Source organism: Taudactylus pleione, unplaced genomic scaffold, assembly GCF_031769625.1.
Source record: "Taudactylus pleione unplaced genomic scaffold, aTauple2 ptg000351l, whole genome shotgun sequence".
In the NCBI taxonomy this organism is placed as follows: Eukaryota; Metazoa; Chordata; class Amphibia; order Anura; family Myobatrachidae; genus Taudactylus; species Taudactylus pleione.
The window spans coordinates 302,431-315,202 of record NW_028284752.1 but is presented as its reverse complement, the minus strand read 5'-3'; the positions used below and the strand labels follow the sequence as shown (position 1 = coordinate 315,202).

Genomic DNA, 12,772 nt, shown 5'->3' with positions numbered 1-12,772 from the left:
AAAATGAACCCTAGTGTATGTGTGTGTGTATGTGGTAAGCTCCACTCGGACAGGAACTGATGTGGATGACCAAAATATTCTCTGAAACTTTGCCTATGTGACATCGTCTCATCACACCCCTCCCTGTTCCTCCTCTTCAGTCGCAAGTGTAGTTGTGATTGACATTTGTGTGACCATTATTGGGGCATGCACAGTTTGAATTGATGCAAGATATGCTACACAAATGGGAATCCTTTCAAGTCTACATAAACTTCACGTGTCAGCCAGAGGCAGCATATGGTGTTTGTAGCAGAAAAATTCTAAGACGACCTATTTAATAGATTTTTTAACAGAATCAGTTATATAATTCTCCAGTTGTCCGTCTAGCACAGACCCCCTCTCCTCACAGTTCTCACTGTCTGCCTGCTAAACAAAACAGCTTCACTTCTCCCCCAGCCAGCACTGTATGTGCATGTAGACAACAGTGTCCTGCAATTGTCATCTGCACACACTTACAGCCCCCTGTGATCGCTTCCGCCCTTGCAGGGGAGGTGAACAGAGATGAGGGAGAAGGAGGAGAAGAGGGACAAAGATGAAAGAGAGGGAGGGAGACAGAGATGAAAGATGGAGAGGGGCATAGAGATGAAAGAGAGAGACAGGCAAGTGAGGGAAAGGAGGGACAGAGATGAGAGAAACAGACCAGGTTCGGGCATAGATGGGAAAGTGGTGGAAGACACCTGTCTGCACTTCAAGCTGTAATCCCCCCATCTAATCGCAACTGTCTTGTGTCCCCACCCAAAACCAAGAGGCAGATTGGGACAGAGATGATAGAAGATGGGGAGGGGGACAGCGATGAGCGAGAGATGGGGGAGGGTGACAGAGAGAGTTGGTGGGGGGACAGAGATAAAGAGAAATGGGGCATATGGCTGGAGAGATGGGGGCATGAGGCTGGAGACTCAGGTGGCATGAGGTTGAAGAAACACAGGTGGGAGCATTACGCTAGAGGCACACAGGGGGTGTTTGAGGCTGAAGAGAACAGTGGCAGTCACACTAGCTAGCAACCCGGCGAATGACAGGCTAACAATAATAATACAATATGATGGGTAAAAGGTTACAGCAGTCAATGTGGGAAATAATACAGAACATTTTTTTTAAATACAGTGTATTCAAGCAATTTTTTATGTACTGGAATAAAAAAAACAACATATAAATGGGAGACCTATGACTGAGGCTGAATGCTCATATTTACAATAGTCATGTAGCAAGGACATGCAATTGATTAATTGGTATAAAATCTTTATTTACAAATCTTTGTTTAAAATAAAGCAGTCAGTACAAATAAAGCAATACAGAATTTCTAGTGGTCACTAGTTCTAAATACGTAAGGGAAGAGCCGTAGAGAAGTAGTCAGACATATCAAAACAACAGTTTATGGAATGTGAGAAAAGACGATTCATGTAACCATAGCAACCAGAGTCTATGTGTAACTTTCCTAGTGCAGTTTAGGAAAGCACCAGAAACATGTCCTCCAATATGTTTAGCTTCCAGGATGCAATTATCACCATCACTGTAATCTTTGCATGTATTTATAAGGACATAATACCATTTTTAAATATTTGGTCCATTTTGTCAAGGTTTCCTCCACATGGAGCCATAAAGATAACCAGATGGTTGCTGACTGCTGTGAGAACAAATATTGGGGTCTATGTACTAAGCCTTTGAGAGAGATAAAGTACCAACCAATCAGCTACTGTCATTTTTCAAACACAACCTATAAAGTGACAAGTAGCATCTGATTGGTTGGTGCTTTATCTCTCACCACTTATTCTCTCTCCAAGGGGTATATTTATTAAAGCAAGAGTTTTAAGATGTGGTGATGTTGCCCATAGCAACCAATCAGAATCTACATAACATTTAACTAGCATCTTCTAGAATAATCTGATTGGTTGCTATGGGCAACATCTCCACTTCTAAAAACGGTCACTTTAATAAATTTGCTCCCAAGGCTTAGTACATCTCCCCCATTGTTTGCAAAAACCTGTGCTACTAATAAGGATCTGATACGTTTTCCAAGTGTTGACCAGATGCTACGTCACTAACGTCAGAAGAGATAGTAATTGATTCTCTATCATTAGACATATCTCTTATCTCATAACAAACTTACTGATCACACAAACTGGTACTCAGTGCTGTTATTATATTAATAATGACAGGACTGAGTAGTGGTATATTTGGTAAAAAGGAATGAAACTTATTGCAACTTTTGGTTATTTCCTATTGTAACTCCCATGCTTATGTTGTTGGCAGGTTACAGGATTGGCGGCAGGCACGTCAGTGTTCAGCAGGCTGAGGTACTAGTTTACAAAGAGTACAGCTTTATTTTTTATAAATAAGTCCCATGAAAGAATGTAATAACACCTGCTGCATCCCCTTGTCTAGTGTTTCTCCTCAGCACATCAGCCATTATGTGTGATTGTTAGACTCGGACGCGTCTTCTATTCTCTGCAAAGGAAAAGAAATAGGTAGAGTAGTTCACTAGAAATATAGGTATGTACTTGTTTGTTATATACATACACACACCTCTATATAATGGACAGGGGGCTATGTTAATTTCTTGCAAATTTTAACAGGACTGTTAGCTTCTACCTTTGGGGACTTTACAGTGTATCCCAAAACGTATTATACTTTGAATTTTGCTTTTTTTTTTTAAATTAAATTCTTTTAACCAAATGAGACTTTGCAGTTGCAAAAAAGGATAAATAGGCTCCCCTATTGCCTGCAACATTATATCTAATACTATGGTATAGTCCAGTGGATGTAACACTAAAGGGAAAATGTATCAAGCCTTCAAGAAAGATACAGTGAAGAAGTTGCCATAGCAATTAATCAGCTTCTATCTATCTATCTATCTATCTATCTATCTATCTATCTATCTATCTATCTATCTATCTATCTATCTATCTATCATTTATCTAGCACAGTCTATAAAATAACAGAAGCTAATTGGTTGCTATGAGCAACTTCTCCTCTTTGTCTCTCTGGAAAGTTTGATACATCATCCCATAAGTGACATTTTGGCAGAGAGCTGAATCAGCATGTTACTTCTCGTCAGTATCTGTCCCTCCTCTTAAGAAATTGTGATGTCACTGTTCGCGCTTCAGCTTATACTTGAGCTCTCCTCTTTACACCGCTCCTAGGTTGCCCAATACAAAAGATTCAAACTCTGGCGTCCCTCTTCCTGATCCTCCCTTTAAGCCCCATCTTCGTTTTACAAATGGCGTAAATCACTCTTTTTTATTGTAATGTCGCTGTCGCGACTTCATTTCATTGAAATACTTGATCCTCCCCCCATTTTGTTTCTTTTTATGTACTCTCTTTCTTCAGCTTCTTAATAAAAATAATAAAATTATTGTTAAAAAAAGAAACTGGGATGTCACTATGAGGGAGATATATCAAAGCTTGGGGACAGAGAAAGTGGAGAGAGGTATAGGGGGAGATTTATTCAAGCTTGGAGAGAGATAAACTACTAACCAATTTCAAACACAGTCTGTAACATGACTGTTAAGGTGCTTACACACTAGACGTTCTTTTTTTAACGATTTGCCCGATTCCGATGCATCGGAACGACGAATTGTCAAGGCGTACGCACTCTGTGTGTCATCCCTCGCATCTTCAGGTTGTCCCTACATGTAGCTCAAACCGACAATCTCGGTAACAATTTTGTTAAAATCGTGCAGTGTCTACGCACTGCCAGACGACCAAGCGATATGTTAACATTATAAAGTTAACGACCAAATGACTGAAAGAACGCATGATATATCATTTGGTTGCACAGTGTGTATGCACTAGATCATTTGTCCGGGAGTTCAAAGGAAATCTGGAGGACCATCACGTCGTCTAGTGTGTACGTACCTTTAGAAGCTGATTGGTTAGTACATTATCTCCAGGGCCATAGCGAGTGTGTAATGCTGCTGAAAGCTGCGAGGACTGGGTACTGAAGGGGACGTGGCCAGATCCAGGAGGCATGGTCACGTCCCCTACATAAAAGATCATAGTAAATACTATGCTCGGTACCCCTCAGCAGGTGGCCTGGGCCCCTTTAAGAGGCCCAGGTAATTAGTACCTACCCCCCCTTTCGTTTAACCCTGCTGAAAAGTAAGTGCACTTGCAGATTTACAGCAGAAGCATTGTTTGCAATTCTGTAAGTGTGCCATTTAATGTATATATATATATATATATATATATATATATATATATATTATTGTAGGTCATTATCACTTGCTGTTTTGCTATAAATAATACTACTCTTAGGAAAAAAAATGCACTTTGATTTTTTTTTGAGATTTTGTTGTAAACAATTGTAGGTTGGTAACTAACCAGCTCAGACAGACACATTTCTGAGCAAAGTTGCCATAACTAATCTTCAGCCAACTTTATTTCAGCCACGTCTGGAAAAGTATTTCTCCCTTATAAGCCCAGCTGGGATGCCCAAACAATACAGCAATATATCAATGTTACCAAACACAAATAAACACATTCCTAATTTTATTCCTAGTTTAAAGTAAACATATTCCAAGAGAATGGCAGAGAAAAAATACAATCTGTAACTCTGCAATAAGTTCTCTATAAAGTTAAAATGAGTTACTAAGTAAGGAAATGGGAGTGATTTCCTTCCTGCATTTAATGGACAGGTTTCTCGGATAGTTGAAGATGTGGCCTTTGAAAACATATTTAAGGAAATATCTTAACAATGACAAGCCATCTTGGCCAAGATTTACTAATTTCATATTGTTTATATGTCAAATGAAGCGTTGAGCCTTTCATTCTGTCTCTATAAATTAAATAATATAATCCAAGGAGTCTCAATTTATAGGGGTACTAAGCTTAAAGACATTTTATGTTATATAAAGGGGTGAACTGAGCTTTTTTTTTTTTACTAAGAAGAACCAACCATAAAAATAAATGATAATAAAAGCCCACAGCACTCTGTCACATTTCCGCCCCACATTTTCAATCACTACGGGTCATTCACGCACCACAAAAAAAAAAAAAAAAAATGTGGGCCCGCAATGCTTCTCAAATCATGTAAATGTAAAAGCAGTTATTTGTCAAGCACATTTTAAGATGCATGTCCACTTCCCACTGCTTGGAACCTTCTTCATAATAGGGGATAAATCTATATTTGAAGGTTTCTGCAAATATCTGAAAACAGGGTAAATGTCTCTATGAAGTCTACTCACCCTGTTTAACCTAATTTATGTCTTCGACTAGTCATGAAAGTAAGGAAACATCGAAACTTTTGTGTTTTAGTTTGCACTATTTGAATTAAAGCTGAGTGGTTCAGTTTTGAGAGATCTCAGAATAAGGCAAAATGTCATCTTTCACAGACATTTCTGCCGAGCTGTCCGTGAAGGATGATGTTTTGCCTCGTTCTGAGATCCAAAATTGGTGGGAAAATCTGAGCCAAAACTGGACTGTTCAACTCTAGTTTGAATGTATTTTATTCCAATGATCAGAGTGCACTAGAATATGGTTTCTCTGCCACAGTGCAACAGGAAGGTGCAAATTCACACTATAATATAGGGAGGAAATATACCAACCTGCACAGAGCTGGCTCAAAATATATTGAAGTGGTATTGGCCAAATGCCCCTATGAACAGCAAGGAACATCCCTAAAGGCTGTGCCGGACAGCCTTTAGATTTCCCCCGAGGAGATCTAAGAGCACCTGCTCAAGGCACACAACACCACCAAAGAGGACGTAAGCTGCTCCTGGGATATTTTGTGCTTAGTAAATAAGGCTCAGTATTTTTTCTTTTACTTTATCCCCAAAATTGAACAGAGTTGTACATTATTACATGTTACAAATATGCTTACATTGATGTTGGTTTCAACAGCATCTATAAAAGAAAAAGAGTTACAGGGTTTTAATCAGACTTTGGAATACTAGATTATTTAATATACAGTATTGTATAATACTAAATATAAATTAATGTTTGAGATTATCTAGTTTCTTAGCTACGTAGCATTCCCTACTTTTAGTATAATAACTGGAAGATTTCTTATTAACCCCTTCATAGAAAACAACAGTTAACAGTGACAGCTGCAAGCGTTAAGGAGATAATATACAACACACAGATTGGATCTAGCAATTGGTTACCTGCCATAACAAAGCATTCGTTAAAAAACACAGTCCACATAAAGCCACTGTATTTTTTCATATTGATAAATCAGTGTAGTTTGCTTCCTTAGGGTACAAAGACTCGTTCAAACACGTACTTTAAAGGAAAACCACCACACCAAGGCATTGTGGGCCTGATCCTGAGTTACACGCAAGTCCAAATGTAGATGGATCCTGTGGATATGGATATGTGCAAACTCTGCATGTGCCATAGATGGCAGTCGCTGACTGTACTTGTGCAGGATTGAAAGTGCGGATGGATTGATCTGTCTGTTTTAGAGAACATGTATAATGTTTAGCTGGGATTAGTATGGGAGGTTGGCTGTGATGATGTGCAAGGCGTTGACAGCCTCCAAATTCTCCAGATCTCGCTCCGGTTGAGCATCTGTGTGATGTGCTGGAAAAAGTCTGAGCCATAGGGGTAAATTTACTAAGATTTGTGTTGGTCCCGATTTGTACAGTTTTTGAACTCGGATAGGATCAATCAAAAACGGACATTTTTTTCACTTTAAAAATCGGGAAATTGCCAAGCTCCTGGTTTTGACAGGATCGAGGTGTTTGATGGTGTATTTGATCGATCCTGTCCGTGTTGAAGCCCCAAGTTCCCTGCCCAACTTTCTCTCCCTAACAAGCAGCCTACACATATCAGAGAAATACTGTATATGCAGGCTGTTTGTTTTTTTTGCGAATGTTAAGGGTTAATTTTTACAAAAAAATTGACATGGGGTCCCCCACCAAAAGCATAACCAGTCCTGGAATGGCAGACCTGGTTCCTAAATTTACGGGGAACAAAACATGTAGGGTTCCACCATAATTTAGGAACCAGCTGCAGGTGCCAGTCCTGGTTTTAAATATAGGGGGGAAAAATGCGTAGGGGTCCCCCTATATTTAAAACCAACACTGGACCCAAACCGATCGGGGTGTAATGCCACAGCCAGGAGACCCTATCACCAGGTCTCCATGGCCAAAGCATTCGCACCCCAAGCCGGTCAGCCCAGGCCGGGGATCTCATGGGAGGTAGGGAGCCCCCCAAGAAGGTTTCCGCCCTCTCCCGAAACCCCAGGCTTGGGCTGAAGCCCAGGACTCTTCCCCGCACCACTGGAATGGTGGGTACGGGGGTAATAATGTGTTCAATTGTTCCAAACTATTGTATTTTACAGTGGAACTACAAGTGCCAGCAGGCGGCCGGCACCCGTAACCCCACTGTAAAATAAATAGTTAAAAAAAGACAGAACACACACCGTAAATAGTACAGCTTTATTACATACCTACCTCACTCACACATACTCCCCTTGTCCCACGTAGAATGTGTGTACCTGAAATAAAGATCTGATACTCACCTCCATCCTCACGCTGCTCGCTGTAGAATCAGGGCCATCTCTTCCATTGGGCTTATTAGGCAGTTGCCCAAGGGCCCGAAGCTTGTAGGGGCCCACCAACCCGCCCCCCTACAGCCGCAAGTACTCACATCGGTCTCCAGACCAGTCAGACAGAGTCTCTCTGCATGTGTGGGAGGTCTGATTGGCATGCAGGAGGGTTTCATTTTATTGACCGTTTAAATTTTTTTCCCGTGAATGGGTGGCTAGGGGCCCCAGTGTATTGATTTGCCCAGGGTCCACACTGCTGTTAAGATAACCCTGTGTAGAATCCCCGTCATGTGCATATTTCTGTGTTACACTGACCTGCTCAGGATAAACTCGCTGTCCTGAAGCAGGTCTATTGTTTTTGCAATTTATCAAGCAGTAATATGTGTGAGTGAAGCACTCACACTCTATTACATTGCCCGAGTTCTATATAGAGAATGGGAAAACATCTAGATGCGAGATGCTTTTTTGTGAGTTATAGTAAAATCCGAAAAATGTAAGTTTTACTATAATCGCAGCCTATACATTTGCGAGTGAGTAAAAAATGCGAGTTTAACGTTAAACTCTATTTTTAACAAATTCTCAACCTATTACATTTGGCCCCAATTCTTTTGGTGAACTGCAAAACACTCAAGCAAGGAAGAAACATTCCTGCAACATTGTAACAAATGAATAATAGAACGAAACAATAAAAACACACAGGATAGTGTATCATAAAAAATAACACAGTCAGCTAGATCTAGTTACAAAAAAAAATACAAACTGCCAACAAACCTGTTGAAGCTGTGATTTTCATGGAAAACTCAACAAACAACTACATTTAAAGTGACTGCATATCCACTTACATACATAAACGTGATATTTTTAATTATTGGAGGAATAAATAATAAAGAGTCACATGCAGACAAACATATTTAATTCACATATTTCTAATTTCACTTTCTATCTTTTAATATTTTGCTCCAATTGCTTCAATGTTATTTGTATATTTTATTAAAAATAATAAACATCGCAAGCCCTGAAACACCCAATTTTAATGTCTGTGGTCAGTTCAGATCCGCCGGTGGACTCCACCACCAATCCACCACCGGATCACCATTGACTCTTACGACGCCCTATGGCTGGTGCAGTGTTTCCTTCTGAACATTCTCTAAACATGGTATCTGTGGCTACGGCCCTGCATTTGGGAATGCAGCCCTGTTCACTGATGCCCGTAACATTCCCATATCATGCCCAGGAGATGCCCTTAATTTGTGATCACTTCAAGCAAACCACTGCTGCATTGCACAGTCCTTCAGAGTAGTGACTTTTAGACTATCTCTGCCCCAGCACATCCCAGCCCAGAGATAGGGACAAGGCGAGAGATAGAGAGGGAGAGAGATTGACACAGGAAGAGAGGCAGACAGAAACAGTGAGAGATGCAGAAGAAAGAATGAGAGGGAGAGAGTTTGTATGGGTGTCAGGATAGATGGAATAGAGCAGTCAGTAATATGAGAGAGAAACTCTCAGAGCAGGTGATATTAGAGAGACAGAACAAAGAAGACCCAGGCAAGGCCGGGCATAACTTTTAGTAGTATATAAATCCAGGACAAGTAAAATGAGAAAATTATTCATTCTGATTCCACAGGCCAATCCAAGAAGGCTTATGACTTCATTTTTAAAAGTGTCAGAGAAGTTACAGCAATACTTTTATAAATACTTTATATGTAATTTTATACCATTTTACTACTTTCCACACTTCTATACACGTCCCCCATGGTGTAAAATAATGTCAATATTGCAGAGGTTTTTAGCCTCAAACATAATGTAATAGTTTCCAACGAATGTTCTCATTCTTGTTTGGAATAGCTCATGTTTGTTTATTGTCCATCCCCGGTTCTGTGATCTATCAGACCTGGGATCTAGGAACATGAAAACTGAACAGTGTATTCTACAGCCAGACTTGCATGATAGTGCCCTTATCTGAGCCAAACAGTTTTCCTGTTCATCCATCAGGAAGAGCGGGAGCTTTTCAAACAATGAAGTGTTTTAACTATTCCAAAAATAACTACTAACTCTGTTTTGAAGGCAGGCAGGTGGAATAAATTATACTCTGTAATGTCAACATATCTGTAAACTTGGCTGTTAATTATTACGCTGTGTTCCTGATCAGTGTCAGGATTATATTTGTGTGTCATATGAATGGCAGAGCAAACCGAAACCTTAGAAGAATCCTTTATCATACTTTGTGATGTCTCGTATGGTAGTCAATTGGGTAGGAAAGAGGGGGATGCATCCACCATTATATGAATGATAGTGCAGCATTTACCCTTAAGAAAAGTTTTGCAACTGCATTCAGGCCAGGAGACAAGGGGGGTACTAGGGGACATATGTACTGGGATCCATGCTTCCAAGGGGCCCCAGCACAACCCCCCCAGCCAAGATCCTTGGTCTGCTCTGCACTGAGTGCCACAGTGACTCAAACAACAGGTGAAATGGCTCAAGCTGAGCTGCACATGTGCAGCAGCTCTTTCCATGGTCCTTTACACCACACACTGGGCCATACTGAGGGCAGGAAGGCACGTGGGGTCCTGGGAGCAGTATGGCAGTTCTATAACTGAGCGATTAGAGTGGTTCCCGCTGCCCGGCAGGATGGATAATACTGCGCCCTGTCTGCCCCGGCTCTTAGATCTCTGCAGCTGTTCTGGGCTCAGCTGCAGTGCAGAGCACATGTTGGGACATCATGAACACCTCATCCCCATCCGTGATGAGGAGCTGTCGTGTCGAAAGAGAAGCTGCATGGTACGACCATGGAACGATGAAAAAGAATCAGAAGAACAGAGGAAGAAGATAGAGAAGCAGAGAGAAGAACAAGAAAGATGTGAAAAGGGGATGGGAGTTTGAGGAAGAGGTTAGCTGCTGTATTCTGATAAGCTTACATTTCTTTGCGAACACTTTTGTTTCAGATGCTGGTTGCAGGAGGATGATGAACTGGATGGGACCCGGTTGTCAGACTCAATGGATGAGTGAGCCAGGATAGGTAAGCTAACTAATAGTTACATATTGTGAAGTAGTACTATTAGCATAATAGAATTGTGGGCACATTGGGGCATATGATGTGATATGGGGGCACACTGGGGCATATAATTTGATATGGCGCACACAAGGGCATATGATGTGATATGGGGGCACACTGGGGCATGTGATGTGATATGGGGGCACATTGGGGCATATAATGTGATATGGGGGCACACTGGGGCATATGATGTGATATGGGGGCACACTGGGGCATATGTTGGTATATGGGAGCACACTGGGGCATATGATGTGATATGGGGGCACACTGGGGCATATGATGTGATTTAGGGGCACAATAGAGCATGTAATGTGATTTGGGGGAAGATTGTGGCAAATAATATGAATTGGGGACACAATAGTGCATACAATGTGAATTAGTGGCATTGTGAGGGGTATAATGTGAATTGGGGTCACTGTGCAGCATATAGGGTGATTTTGGGGCACAGTACCGCATATAATTAGAGATGTGAGGTTTGGTTTTGACTCGGATCTGCCCACTAAGTTCTGGACCTAAGAAAGAGGCAAAATGTCATCTTTCACAGACATCTCGGCACAGATGTCTATGAAAGATGACGTTTTGTCCGTGAAAGATGATGTTTTGTCCGTGAAAGATAATGATACACTATCCAAAAGCAAAAAGTTAACTCTGAAATGTAGGCAGCAAATTGCTGCTAGTGATCTACTCCATGAAAGATAGGGTTCTGTATGCTTCTTATTCATTGAATGCTAACTGGCTGCTGGAGTTCATAGAAGGAGAAACTGATGGAGGTCTAGTAACAGATTATTACCTAAGCAAGTGGCAACTCTTTAACACATCCAGAAATGAATAGGCAACAGCAGGGACTGTAAGAACAAGACAGTTTTGCAGCAGCAGTAGCATGGAGGTTATGCAGAAGAGGTATGTTCCTCTGGCAGCAGCATTCTGCATGTGGGCACGCTACTACCTGTACTGCAATGTTGAGAATAGCATGGATGGGCACAGACAGGCAGGTGGATTTTCTCTATTAAATTATGTATTTACAAGATAATGACAATAGCTGCTCCATCATGGATACCAAAACATCTTATGTTCATGAAATGACTTCCAATCGAGAGGTTGATACTCTGTAAACTGATATCAGTGTAAACATTATGAATACAAGGTAAAATAAATAATGACCTTCATGAGAATGTGGGGTGGGATCATCTACTTCTGTGTAGTCTTCATCATGGTTTGGCTCATTGTTTCCTGGAGAGGAAACAAATATAGAACTTGTCCATAATCCCATAAAGAAAAAACATTCAATTTACATATTTACTAATGTTATTCATACAAATATGGGATATTTATCTGGAACCTTTATACTGAAAGTTCTAAAAACCAGAAAGAGAAGAAAATAAATAATGTCTGGTGCTTTGTGACATCTACAGATATGATCACAACTCTGCCTCCTGCTACAGTCACTGGGAAGAGCTCTGATAAACAATTTAATAGGCAAAGGAAAATCTGGAATTTTTTTTTCTTTTTTTGTAAGTAAATCAGTATAATAGCAGAAAATCCCTTATCCTGAAAATACTGTAACAAGCATTTATGGATAATAGATTTTATATCTATATTTACCTTTGATAGTTATTCTCTAATGAATTATTACATGTCTCAAAAACTTCCATGCTACAGTAACTGAATAATTAAGTTATTAGGGCCTGATGCTGAGTTGAATTTATGCCAATTTGTATAATCTAAGTTAACAAATTTGCACTACACATGGTCATAAAAAGAAAACATGCGGGAAATGCATAGTGACACACAACTGGCCCTTACACCTCCTTACGATTGGATAGTTGGACTAGAGGAAGGAGACAGCAGTCAGATGCTAACTGTAGATACACCGGTCAGTAGACTGATAGCGGACATATAGTGTAGGGTCATATAGTAAAGGCAGCTCCCAACACTAAGCTATGAATGGCTGGGCAGGTGGGGATATAACAGGGAAGCCCTCAGCGTGGGGTTCCCTGGCCATAATGTAAACCAGCCCTAGCATATTGAACACAGGGTTGCTAAAAGCTCTAGGGCTCTTTCTGCACCCCTAGCTCGTAAATATCTTTAGAAAAATAAAAAAATCAAATAGGACCCTGGTGACCTGATGCTAGAGGTACCATGTTAGGAAATGCAGAGCACCCTACACTAGGTATTTTGTTTCTGACATTATACAG

At 40.6% G+C, this 12,772-nt stretch overlaps 1 protein-coding gene across 1 annotated transcript in view; it reads right to left on the bottom strand.

Moving 5' to 3' along the window:
- Positions 1-1,204: 1,204 nt before the first annotated feature.
- Positions 1,205-12,772, bottom strand: part of PECAM1 (platelet and endothelial cell adhesion molecule 1) — a 90,258-nt gene continuing 78,690 nt past the window's right edge. Inside the window, exons 13-15 of the mRNA XM_088444178.1 lie at positions 11,739-11,807; positions 5,855-5,877; positions 1,205-2,481 (exon numbers count right to left, since the gene is read on the bottom strand). Coding sequence (XP_088300304.1) covers positions 2,443-2,481; positions 5,855-5,877; positions 11,739-11,807 — 131 coding nt within the window. The 3' untranslated portion in view covers positions 1,205-2,442. The remainder of the gene's footprint in view (positions 2,482-5,854; positions 5,878-11,738; positions 11,808-12,772) is intronic.